Genomic DNA, 12,244 nt, shown 5'->3' with positions numbered 1-12,244 from the left:
TCATTTTTTTAATGGCGGAATGTCCACGATAATTTGTGCTTGTGATACATGGAGCATTGCAGTTTATCGTCTAATCACTGGTCGTTGGTTGTTATGTGAACGGATACAGGCCTGATCAGTAGAGATATCCGATGCCTAAAACGCTGGTATCGGGAAGTACTTGAATTCAACTCTGATCCGATACCACGTAAAAAAAATAAACTAAAGAAATTCTGAGTTTTAAAGACCTTGTTCTTTTTACTTTATAACTGACTGCCAAACTGGATGATAAAAGAAAGTTCTGTGGCGTTCATTGTTGGTTCATGTTTCAAGAAAGAGTTTAAAGAAGTCAAAGTTATTCACTCCAATTCAATTCAATTCAATTTATTATTATTATTATTACTCATCACAGCCATTAGATAAAACTGCACAGCAACAATACAATTGATATTATATGCATTGGCACGCGTCAGATTTAAGCACTCATGCTGTCATTTGTCTTTTTATTTGGCTTTACTCAAGTGCTCTTTCAACTTTATTGATTAGTTTATATGAAGTAGGGTAAGAACTTTTTTTAGGTGCTGTAGATTAGACTTTAAGAGCTGTCTACTCTACCAATGTGAAACTATGGGAGTTATATCCACTTCAGTTCCAAAGAGCTTTAGTGCATTTAGAGCTGATCATATGATTGTTTTTCACAAAATTGTTTTTTATGCACATGGTAAGAAAATGTCATCACATTTCTGCTCCTCCCAAAAAATCTTTTAAATTAACAGGAAAAAGAACATTTTTTTTGTAAATGTTGTATTTACATGTACATATATATTGTGTTTCATACCTCTTTTGCATTATTTGGATTTAAATATTGGGCTCTTGTTGAGCCCACTGTGGTTCTGACTCACTAAGTAATCTGTATTTTATTGTACATATTTTTTTATCAACACCTAAATCTAATGCAAACCTGTAACTGTCTCATACAGAATGAATAAGTGAAAATTACTTTGCAGCTGGTAGAAAGACTTGGTGACTCAGGCCCTATTTACATGTAGTCATATTGCTGCATAATCTTCTGAATTGTTATGTTCTTTGTCTCCAGTACCACCTTAAATGCCTTATACGACAAGCATCTCGTAGGCTTAATTTTAAGGTTGTTTATTGTTCTGTGTCGTTTATGTATAGTTTGTCTCTAGACAGTTCCACTGTGAGCCCCTGTACGCCACCAAATTTCTGGTCTCGAGCCAGCTGAACATAACGTACACTTTGTGTTTTGCCATGAATGTTGTCACAGTAGCTCTTATCTAGTGAGGGGGTCCATTGTGAGACTTGTTCATTACCCATAAGACTTGAGCATGATGGGGTTGACTGATCTAATGGTTATTTTCATTGTGTTATAGATGTCATTTGTTTTCATTATGACCAATGTGACATGATGACAAAAGAAAAAGTAAAGAAATTGTAATTTATAAATGCATTGAAACATGCGTTTTCTTAGGACAGGGAATGTTGACACCAAAGCTGTTTTCCAGTTCCATTATGGTTTAGCAAACATTCACTTAGCTGCAGACTGTGGTAACACAGGCTCTGCATTACTTAGCAGGGAACTGTCACTCCCCTAATAAAACATCACAATTACTACTCGCAATGGCTTTTGAGGTAAGAACTGAGGGCCATTTTCTATTCAAGCAAGCTTTTCTTGTTGCCTTTACAGTACATCTCAGTGTTGTGTGGGGGTTTCAAAAGTTGAGGGTTGGCCTGTATAAATGAAGCAGCTTTTTTCCTGTACTGTCTATACAGTATGTCAGTTGGTTACTGCATGTCATTTTTTTGTACATGTTTTGTGAATGTATTTTTTTACAATTTCTCGGTTTGTTTAGTTGTTTTTGATGTTTGTGTGTTTGCAAATAAAAGTAGAAAAAATGCTTTATGATCCTCTTTTCATTCATCATTGTGACACCCTGTCATACTGACAGATGAGTTAAGTGCTCTATTTCCCGGCGACTAAAGGCAGGACACGGTGGCTTTCTGTAGTCTCAGCAAGACTGCAGAAGTTACTGGTTTCCCCAGAGAAAAACAAATTGTCATGTTTACATCTTTTTACTTATGGATTACACAAATCAAATACAATGTATTATATCATTAATGAGCTTCAGAGGAAATGTTGGTTGATTTCTTATCTGTGGAAAGAGCCAAGCTAGCCCACCTTTATGCTAAGCTATGGTAATTGCCTTCCGGTTACAGCTTCATATATTATAGCCGGAAAGTAGTAGCTCTCGTCATTGTGAGTGGTTACAGCGCATGCCATATAACCACAACGTATTGGGTTTGATATCGGCCTTAAGACCTTTAACGCATGTCATAACCCTCTCTCTCTCTTCCCCATTTCTACACTGTCCTTTGTCAACTAAAAGGCAAAAATGCAAAGAAAAATCTTTAGAATGCCATCTTGCATAAATTTGTACCTGTTAGATGTTTTTTTTGTGGTAAACGGATCTGCACAGGGGACAGGAAGGTCTGCTGTCTATAGAAAAGGCCTCAAAAGCCTCTAGACAGAGCTGATGGAAGAGGTGGGAACATGACAGAAGCACGGTGCGTCTTTGTTGTCTATGGTTGGATGTACCTGCTTCTGTTGGTAGGCTCGGGCTGCATAATGCAGTCAGGCAGATGGGGCAGTCCCAGACATCTCTCTGAATAATCTGTTGGAGTTGGAACAAAATAGGTTTGACTATCTTAAGAATTTTCACACCTTGTGTTACAGAGGTTTATTTTGGTTCTGTTTTGTTGAATGGGGTTAATAAAAGTGATATTCCCGCCACTGCCAAGTCATTATAGAAAACTCCAAACCAAATCAGTTGGCAACTGACTGGCAGGTGTGATCAGGCATGATTTGACAACATGTTTATCAGTGATCCTTATAAAAACAAAGCAACACACGCACAGCGCCACCAATGATTAACCAGAGACAGCTTCCTGAATTTAGGGGCCAACATGCCCGGCCGTTAAATGTTTCATAACGAGCTGCACTCCGCTTTATAGAGTTAGCACCCGTGGAAAAAGGTGCAAGGTATGTGTTAAACGCATTCACTGTTTGATACTCCATGTCAAGGCTGAGCCACTCCTGCCTAGTGCTCAACCTTTTCACACCAGATAAAGAAAAAAAAGACACACCCCGCCCCCTCCATGGAAAATGGTACTGGCTGCAATAAAAGCCAACAATGGAGCCTTATGGAACAGCAAATCTTAATGCCTTTTCAATTCCTCCACAGCAGTCAAGGCAATGAAAAGCCTGCCGTGCATCATCAGACTGGCTCATGTTTTTTGTAAACACAGAGGATTATTAGCCTACTCACTGGCATTCATTTGATAAAGTGAATGATCACCTCTGGAGAGGTGTATTTTTTATACAGCAGCTGTGATGCTTTCGTCCCCATGCAAGCGTTAACATGTCAAGGTAAAGGTAAGGCTAGGAGAATAAGGATTAGATATTTTTACGGGGGCCTAGTTTAATGACAGAAGTGTCTTGTTGTTCAGCAGAGTGTGTCTTGTTTCTGACCTGGCTCTGTATATGATCCCAGTCGCTCTCCTGAGGTTCAGGGACATGCTTTTTCTCCAGCTGCTGAAACACTTGTCTGCTTGATGACAGGGAGCGGTTGATATCACTCAGAAAAGCCTCCGTGTCGGTGTGACAGTATCGGACAAAGCTGTCATTCAATTCCTGCAACTAATTTGAAAACACATTTTAGTGGCACAAAGAAGGCATGTTTCATTCAGATACACAATAGAGCCATGTTTTTGACGAAGGCTAATTGTTTGTGTGTATTGTAATGGCTGAGGCACGCTGACAGGTGCGGTTGTTAAAAAGCCAGATCAATACAGTCACGTCTCCAACTAACTTGGAGAATAAATGGAAACCCCTCCCCAAAAAAAGAGAGAAGACAATGCTGGAAACATGAAAACACTAATATCTGACACCTTTACTGTTCTACAAATTACACATAAACATGTCCTGTCCTCTGTCTTGTACACAGTGTTTAGCCAAAAACTAAAAATAATAAAAATTAATTATTGTGGAATTACCAATTACTTCCAAAATAACTTCTATAATAATAAATATTAATTCATATATCTTTACAAACAATTTATGCCACATTTCTGAACCATTTTAACCAGGAGACAGGCTCCTACACTTGGGCAGTTGGCAGCTGTTTCTCAATGTATACTAATGCCAGAGTATACTTTACACATTGTTGTTATATTATAGATTTTTTCCAGTATATTAAGACATAGGTTATTCAAATGTAAATACTTCAAGATCAATAAATACAAGATTCAATATTTGGTATACACCATAAAGTTATGCATGGCAGAGGCATTGAAACATTTAGATATTCAAACAGTTACAAAAGCATGCAAAAATGCTTGTACCTTAGACATTTAAAGACATACAGTAGGTTTGGTGTCTGGTCATAATTTCCTGAAGGGGGGGATGGTAATGAGGACTTGGGCTTAGTTTTTCCAAGATGTATGATGTTTCTATTTATTAAAGCGCCCGGTCACCTCTTTTTTTCTCAAACCCACAACATTTAAAGATTTACTGTCATTATCTGTCTTCTCCCATTTATAGCAGCTGTTGCTAAGCAACAATTAATGTCTGGATTTGCAAGTTGTCTCCAAAACATATTCAAAAGTCAATGAATAGGGTATTTACAAGTTCCAATATCACTAAGCAATTGACCAATTAACATAAATGTCTGCATATAACGTAAGCAACATCTTCACAATAAATGACAACCAAACCGTTACCATGACAACTGAGCAAACTGCATCCAATGATGGAAGACCATGGGATGGGAGTGAAAACTCTGGAGAAACCAAGTAAGGGATCCTTGTGAACATATTTACTAATTCAATGACAATATTTGATTAATGTTACATAGAACTATACATTAATGTAGGGCTGCAACTGATGGATCAATTTGCTGAGATTCAATTGACTCTTCGGTCTACAAAATGTCAGAAAATAGTGACAAACATCAGATGAAGCTCTACATTGTGTTGCACTACTTCTGGTTAAAGTACTACACCATGTTACTTAGAGTAGCATCAGCCTCAGCACCTGCTCGCACATATGCACTTGTCACACACACACACACACACACACACACACACACACACACACACACACACACACACACACACACACACACACACACACACACACACACACACACACACACACACACACACACACACACACACACACACACACACACACACACACACACACACACACACACACACACACACACACACACACACACACACACACACACACACACACACACACACACACAATTACTTTACAGCTGGCTTTTATCACTAATTAAACAACTGTTGACCATTCAAACGGAGGGTTTTATGAGCCTGGCTGACTTTTTGATAGTCAAGGCAAACAGTACAGCCTCTAGTGAACTTTGCCTTGCTTTACAGCAGATGTGGATGGGAGAGGACTCAGAGGGGGATGAGGAGGTGAAGCGTAGAGCACAGAGGTGTTATCTCATGGCAATCCATCTAGATGTTGGTAGTGTCCCCCTTAATGTGTTAACTCAGGGACGGACCTCCGAAGTGAGTAAAAATTGAAAGCTGGGCATCAGGATCAGCTGTTAACATTTCTGAAATTTACCTGATATGTGGGAGTTGTTTTTCCATGAACACCTGTGGCTTCGCAGTACAAAGATTCTTTATGGCCTCCTGGTATCACAAGGAAAACTGAAAGAATAGGTTTCTCCGTCTCACACAGGTTCCAGCCCAGCACTAACACGCCTGTTTGCATTACAGTCAGCTAAGCAAATAAGTCTTCCCCTTGAAAATCAAGTCAATCAGACCTGTCAGCGCTGTGTTGCACAGCTCACAGCTCTTGAAGATCATCCTCAGTGTGACAAAAGATATGAGACAATCTCATGACCACCCACAACCACTGAATCACACAACATGAATGTAAAGTGGCTGACGTCTATGACTCCATCCTAAGCATGTGGACCCGGACATGGCCTAATGTCTTAGAACAGAGTTAATTGGCTCAGTAAATGTTGTCTTTGTTTACATGACATGTTAAGGCATGGTTTATAGGCGAGATGATTGAGAATGACAGGGGGATGGGTAGGACACTCCGACCCTTGCAACACATTATGAGTGTGGCCCTCACCCATTTGTCACTTATGCTTAATCAGCCTCTTGAAGCGCAGGAGCACTCTGCATGATTACTACAGAAATAAAACAGGGCCTGTTCTTAAAGACTTTGGACATACAATACATGGTTGGAGCTATGGTTATTTTAGCGCGGAGTTCTTTTATGAATTTGTATGAGAAATTACTCTGCATCCCCAAAGAACTGATGATTGGTTCAGAGATATGGTGACCAGTCTCTTCTTTGGTCATCCAGGGCCTCAGTTGGTGGAGGTTCACTAGGTGGCAATGTTCCCTTTTCCTGAGAGCCACTGTGAGGACAACACAGCCTCAGAGTCAAACGACCCCATCAAATGGCTGCTCTTGAGGCCACTTTTAAATAATCCCTCCATCAAGTCCAGTCATTGCATGGTTTATAGATTCGAAATGGGACTAGAGAACAAAGCCTGAAATGACAACCTGCTTGAGGTATCCAAACATCCTGGTCAACCTCACCTCTTCACCCTATCCCATCCAAACTAGTAACAGAGAGACGCACACACGCACGCACGCACACGCAGGAATACCAGAACCCAAACATGCACAGGAGACATAAGGTTTTTGTGTTGACCCTGGAATGTCCAGACTGTTTGAATAACAAAACACAAAAAACACAAAACTCTCTCCACATTAGTGGACAAACAGTGTATGATTCACAAAGCATCAAAGGAGCTTGAGAGGGTGAGAGAAGGTGAAGGTGTGTGTGTCTTTGTGTAGGTTAGCAGTAGGGTCAGCGAGTGCCTGAAACCCATGTCTCAACCCTCAAGATGTGATATGTGTCGCAGGTTTTCTTTGACCAACTAAACAGTCTGAAATGCAGGAAGAACAACTAGGGACTTGACGAGACAAACACTAGGCAATGTGACCTTATGTGTGTTAAGTGTGAACCAAAGAAGCAGGATTGATCTATAAGCACCTTTTGTAATAAGTCCAGACTCACCTTTGCTTCGAAGAATTTCCGTCGCAGCTGTTTGTCCTTTGGGCAGATGGATTTTCTCAATTTTCTGTATCGTCTACGAGCAACGTAGCCTCGCCAGCATGCCTGAATTCTACACATACAGACAAAATAGATTCAAAAAAGTCATTCAAAACATTTTAAATAAAAATTGGGATCAAAGTCAATGTATTTGCAGACATTTAAAAAACACTGTATTTATTGATTGCTGTGATTATGTGAAGCCATTTGCTTCTTGGTAGGTCCAAAAACATTTCTCATAAAACCTCAAGCTGGAATAGCAACTGTGGCCCCAACTCAGATAGACATATACAGTAGATATTAACAACTGTTTATAAAATAAAAAAAACTGATCATGCCTCCATTTTGTATGCAAAGCAGATTGAATGTACTGAAATGTGCACTATACATATTTTACAGCAGTGAGATACAATTGTGTGAGGAGTTCTTGTTGTTCTGCTGTTAATGGGAATGTTTGTACAGTTGTTTGCTCTTTAAAATGAAGTGCCCATACCTGATGGCACATTGGTGTTTGAAGAGTCGAGCTGCATCGTGGATCACCCGTGTCTCATACTGATTCTTTCTGCACATCGGGCACCACTTTCTACCAGAATATCTCTCAAAGGCCTTCAAACATGCTCTATGGAAAACATGAGAACAAGACAGCAACACCTAAAAAGAACCAGTGACATAGGTTATTTAGTATATGTGAAATAAAAATGGTATCATGCATGCAATGAAACAGGAAGAAGCATCCCATCCAATTTCATAGATTGACTTATTATATTAGTTGAAATGTCTGAAAAGGATGCTGAACGTGTATTGTATTCTTTAAGTGCTTAGAAAAAGCTCTCACACAGTAAACAGTCTGTGCACATGCTGTGTGTGCATGTGAGCCTTAAGCCATGCTAAATGTGTGTCTTAATGCACGTAGGTGAATATGTGTATCTGCTTTTAAGTGTTATTTGCTGAGAGGATAGAGGGAGTCAGCAGGACCCCCAGTGGGGGGATCTGGACTATAGTCTCCTCTACCTGTGAGAAGAACTCTTTTATCGTCTGAAAGGAGGCAGCCACAGCTATGGGGCTTGGCACACAAACCAGTTTACTCAGATCTCTAGAGGGCAGGGGGGGAGGCATATTGATTTCCTTTTGTTTTTGGCCTGACCAACACACTCCATCACCAGAGAAAGGGCCCCCTGCAGTGTACAATTTCTAGGAGCTCAACAAGCCATTAGACCACAGAGAAATTTCACATCTCACAATGCTTTAAGGCTACAGTATGGTTTATGGACCGACACAATACAGAAAGGGAATACAAATGTAATAGAAAGCAGAGTAACATTTTCTTTTTAGGTCCAGTCCTATTACTGAAAATTTACGATTGGTATTAAAATAATATGAGCTGGATAGAGAAGAATGTATTACAGTCTACACACAACTGCTGCTGTAAGCATTTTTAATTGTCATATTAATGCTTGAGTGCAACACAAGACTATTGCACACAAATGCATTGTTACAATATGAAGGCTTGCAGGAAAATGCCAAATCAACAAAGATTCCCTCCTGTCACTTTCCCTTGTTAGCAGGCTCTAATTAACTTTTTTTGTCCTTAGTCAAACTAATATTTACACGTGCATCTATGGCAACTGTGCTTTGTGAGGCCGCCTATTCTAGTCCTGCATTCTTTAGGAGATTGGCATCTTAAAAGGGGATCTGAAAGGTGTAAAAGACTGAATGACCCTCACAGTAACACACTGATTGCTACATCATCACGTCACAGTTGAGTTCCAAGGCAGTATGGGTAAATTTGTACAGTTGTCTACACAGATTAGAACATACAGGAACTGCAGGGGGATGTGGGGGTTGGGGGGTGGCTTTGTGTGTGTGTGTGTGTGTGTGTACACGGAAACACAGGTTTTCCTGAGGACAGACAGAACATTGGAAACATCTAAGAAAGAAAGAGCTCTCTCCCAGAGTATTAACAGTAGCTACTGTGTTGGGGGAATACCTGAGGCTGAAGGCAAAACTCCTCCCTGCATATTGCACAGGGCTGAGCCGAGTCCCCCTGCTGAACAGACCTCGCCTTGACCCGAGTCCATTCGTCCTCTGTCAGTCTCCCTGCAGGGGAGGCCACCAAACCCAACTTCTGAGCTGTAGGAAATAAGAAAAATACTGGTTATATGGCCTATTCACAAGAAATCTCTCCAAATTTCCCATAGTGTTGTGTTGTTCATTTTACCTAATGTTAAAGGAGCTGGAGCAGAATCAAGCACATACTCTCTCTCTTCTTGTTGATTTTGTGTCTGCAGACCCCTCTTCTCCACTCGTTTTCTGGGTGCTTGTATTTTGTATCTCATCAAAGGGTCAGAAAGTGAGAAGTTTGGTTGCAGCAGGCTGCGTGTAATGTGGTCTTGAAAGGCCACTGAGGTGATTACCAACTTGTTGCTAGCTTTAGATGTCAAGCCCTGCAGAATATGACAAACGTGTTCATCACTACGTTTATCTAAAGAGGCATAAATACATTTGTGGCAAATGTAGACTTTTTTACATTTTTATTTATACCAGAATAATCAATACATACAACGTTAAATGCATTCTGATCCCCACTGTCTAGACACAATACTAGCAAAATGCAGGAATAAATCACTGCATGGCCAAATGGAAAATGCTATAATTGCCAAAGATAACTTACTTAATGCCGAAACGAGTGCGCCAAATAAATTACTTTTAGAAGCAAAGCGCTTGGCTACAGTCTATCTTCTTGTTTCACTAAAAGATGGTAGAGCGTAGCTTACGTCGGTTGTTTTCAATGTAAACGGAAGCTATGGAGCTCAGGTCACACAGGTGTTTGCTATCTCATTAAGCTCGCAGGTTCAAAACAGGAAATTCAACTTCGTCTTTCTAACGAGACGAGCTCCAAGCCTAAAGTCGGACAATGTCTACAAACAAAATGAACGTATAAGAATAACACTGAAAATATATATGCCAACGTTTTTTTCTTCCTTTTATTTACAAAATGAACAAAATGGGATGAAAAGCAGCCAAAATCCAAACCTTCCGCATTTCCATTCTATCAACACAGTGTTTGAGTGGTTACCAGGTAACCAGTCCAGACCCTCCTCCTCTCAACGCGGGGCAGTATTTCTCCCTCTGATTGGCTGAGCCAAGTTTACCTGATTGGTTATTTTTCCTAATTAAAGAAACATACATTGAATTGTGTGATGTGTATGATGGTGTGTTTATTAAGCCTTATCATTTTATAACGGTGTCATACTTTCAAATTTTCAAGTGCTTATTAAACCCTTTCGTGTTTTTACGTTGTGTATTTTGAGGCTTATGAATTATGCAGTAATATTAATGTTTACGCTGAAGTTGCATGTGACTACATTTACTCACATACTGTACTTAAGTCTCTTTTGTGACCTAAAAAGAAGAGATTTGAACAAAGTTATGAGGAAATGGGTTACAAATTTTAAGTAAAATTCTATACACAACAAAGTAAAGAAAAATCCAAAACAAAAAGAACACAAGAAATAAAAGCATTGACACTGCACCCCTACCTCCCTCTTTACCCTCCCTCCATTCTTTAATTAAACCGTTAATGTAAAACGTATTTGAGGCATCTGTACAGTACTTGAGTAGCCTATTTCCAGCTTACAGTTGCAGTTACTTTATACTGTTACTCTACTACAATTCAGAGAGTAATAATACACATAGAGATTTGTTTATAAGACATGAATTGTTGTACAATGAACTACCTAACAGTAAATATACATTTTTCTACTTTTCTTCATCTTGACTAGCTGCAACATTAAAATGATGTGTACACATATAAATTAACTGTAATTTTGGCTAAAAATAGGTCCTTTTACGGAAGTAAGATGTAAGATTTTTAATTGAAATTAAGTATTTCTACACAGTTGTACTGCTATTTCCATTAAAGTAATGGATGTAAATATTTCTTCTGCCAATGTTGATAGTTTTACATTTACAAAGTTCTGTGTGTCTATCCCTTCTATCACCATGTAAAGACATTGTGCTGTGTCTCAATTTCACTAATGATTATTTTATTGTCAGGGAGTTGTCAGTGAATAGTTGGAACCTGACCAAAGAAGGTTAGTCTATGTGTCTACAGGTGACTCACCAAGCTGTCGTCAGAGTAGGCACTGAACAAAGCTAAGCTGCTCATACCTGTGCTGTGAGCTAAGGGATCCCTCCCAGGTCACCCTTAAATGGAAAACCATACACACAAACACACAGTCCAAACTGTCTCTTTTTGTGAGCCTGATGAAAAGTTTGCTTTATTTCTCACACACAGCGCTGGGGGTGTGTAGCTTTTAAAATGCTTTGCAGCCTTGATTGACTTTGATGTGTTCAGTCAGAATCGGTGAAAACAGATGGCATAGGAAAGAGCTAACGGTGAGGCCTGTCAATCAGGGAGTCCTCTACGAAAACAAAGTGAAGACCTGGCTCTGGGAGAGGAGGAAACCCCTGAGCTTCTCAAGAGGCTGCTGCATTCTTGAGATTAGGGCAAGAAAAACGCAGACCACTGCTGTTAATGCCCCAGACAAAGGCGTGGAACAATTTATTAGTTAAAAATTCAAGCTCAGAGCTCAATCAAAGGCCTGTTGTCCACAATGCCAGACTTTGGGCTTTGGTTTGTTGTTTTAAGTAAATAATCATGCTTAAAAGATACGGCAAAGATGGGGCTCAAGTCCCCCATAAAGCCTGCATTCTTCCAACTGTCATCAGAATGGATTTCTGTGTGCACTTTTATTTTCAACAAGTACATTGTTTGTCTTTTTCTTTATGAATACCATCTTAAAGAGCTTTTTATTTAACTTTCTTCCCCCTGGACCTCTTTTCCTGATCTGTGGTATTTTTGAAAAGACAACTCACCTTGACGTGCAAAGAGCTGATGACTTAAGTGAAAGGTAAAAAAAAGAAAAAAAGGAAAGCTGTGCATAGGAAATGCTTTGCAAGTTTGCACTGACAACAGGTTGAAAAAGAACTTCAGAGCTCATGCATATGCTGTGGTGAGATGAAGTTGCCAAGGCTTTAAACCCTTGTGTTTTGTGATTCATCTTA

At 39.6% G+C, this 12,244-nt stretch overlaps 2 protein-coding genes across 3 annotated transcripts in view; one reads left to right on the top strand and one right to left on the bottom strand.

The window, feature by feature from the left end:
• Positions 1 to 5,167, top strand: part of lmbr1 (limb development membrane protein 1) — a 37,603-nt gene extending 32,436 nt beyond the window's left edge. Inside the window, exon 18 of one of the 2 annotated variants that reach the window (XM_034862113.1) lies at positions 5,116 to 5,167. The gene's annotated coding sequence lies outside the window, so the exon portion shown is untranslated. The remainder of the gene's footprint in view (positions 1 to 5,115) is intronic. The other variant, XM_034862114.1, reaches the window with a different exon arrangement.
• rnf32 (ring finger protein 32) lies at positions 2,254 to 10,294 on the bottom strand. Its single transcript, XM_034862116.1, has 7 exons — positions 10,211 to 10,294; positions 9,396 to 9,621; positions 9,165 to 9,307; positions 7,671 to 7,828; positions 7,142 to 7,250; positions 3,530 to 3,697; positions 2,254 to 2,672 (listed from the first exon to the last, which is right to left on the bottom strand). The coding sequence occupies exons 1-7, from the start codon at positions 10,223 to 10,225 to the stop codon at positions 2,442 to 2,444; spliced, it is 1,050 nt and encodes a 349-aa protein (XP_034718007.1). The 5' UTR covers positions 10,226 to 10,294; the 3' UTR covers positions 2,254 to 2,441.
• Between the last annotated feature and the right edge of the window lie 1,950 nt (positions 10,295 to 12,244).

Source organism: Etheostoma cragini, chromosome 22 (genome assembly GCF_013103735.1).
Source record: "Etheostoma cragini isolate CJK2018 chromosome 22, CSU_Ecrag_1.0, whole genome shotgun sequence".
Classification (NCBI taxonomy): Eukaryota; Metazoa; Chordata; class Actinopteri; order Perciformes; family Percidae; genus Etheostoma; species Etheostoma cragini.
The sequence above is the reverse complement of the archived record's forward strand: the minus strand, read 5'-3'. Positions and strand labels throughout refer to the sequence as shown.

Bases quoted from the DNA above. Each gene is read 5' to 3' on its own strand.
- rnf32 (XM_034862116.1), bottom strand. The intron at 7,829-9,164 runs GTATTCCCCCAA...GGTTCTTTTTAG, and splicing joins AGTTTTGCCTTCAGCCTCAG to GTGTTGCTGTCTTGTTCTCA. The intron at 3,698-7,141 runs GTGAGTCTGGAC...TTTTCAAATTAG, and splicing joins GGAAATTCTTCGAAGCAAAG to TTGCAGGAATTGAATGACAG.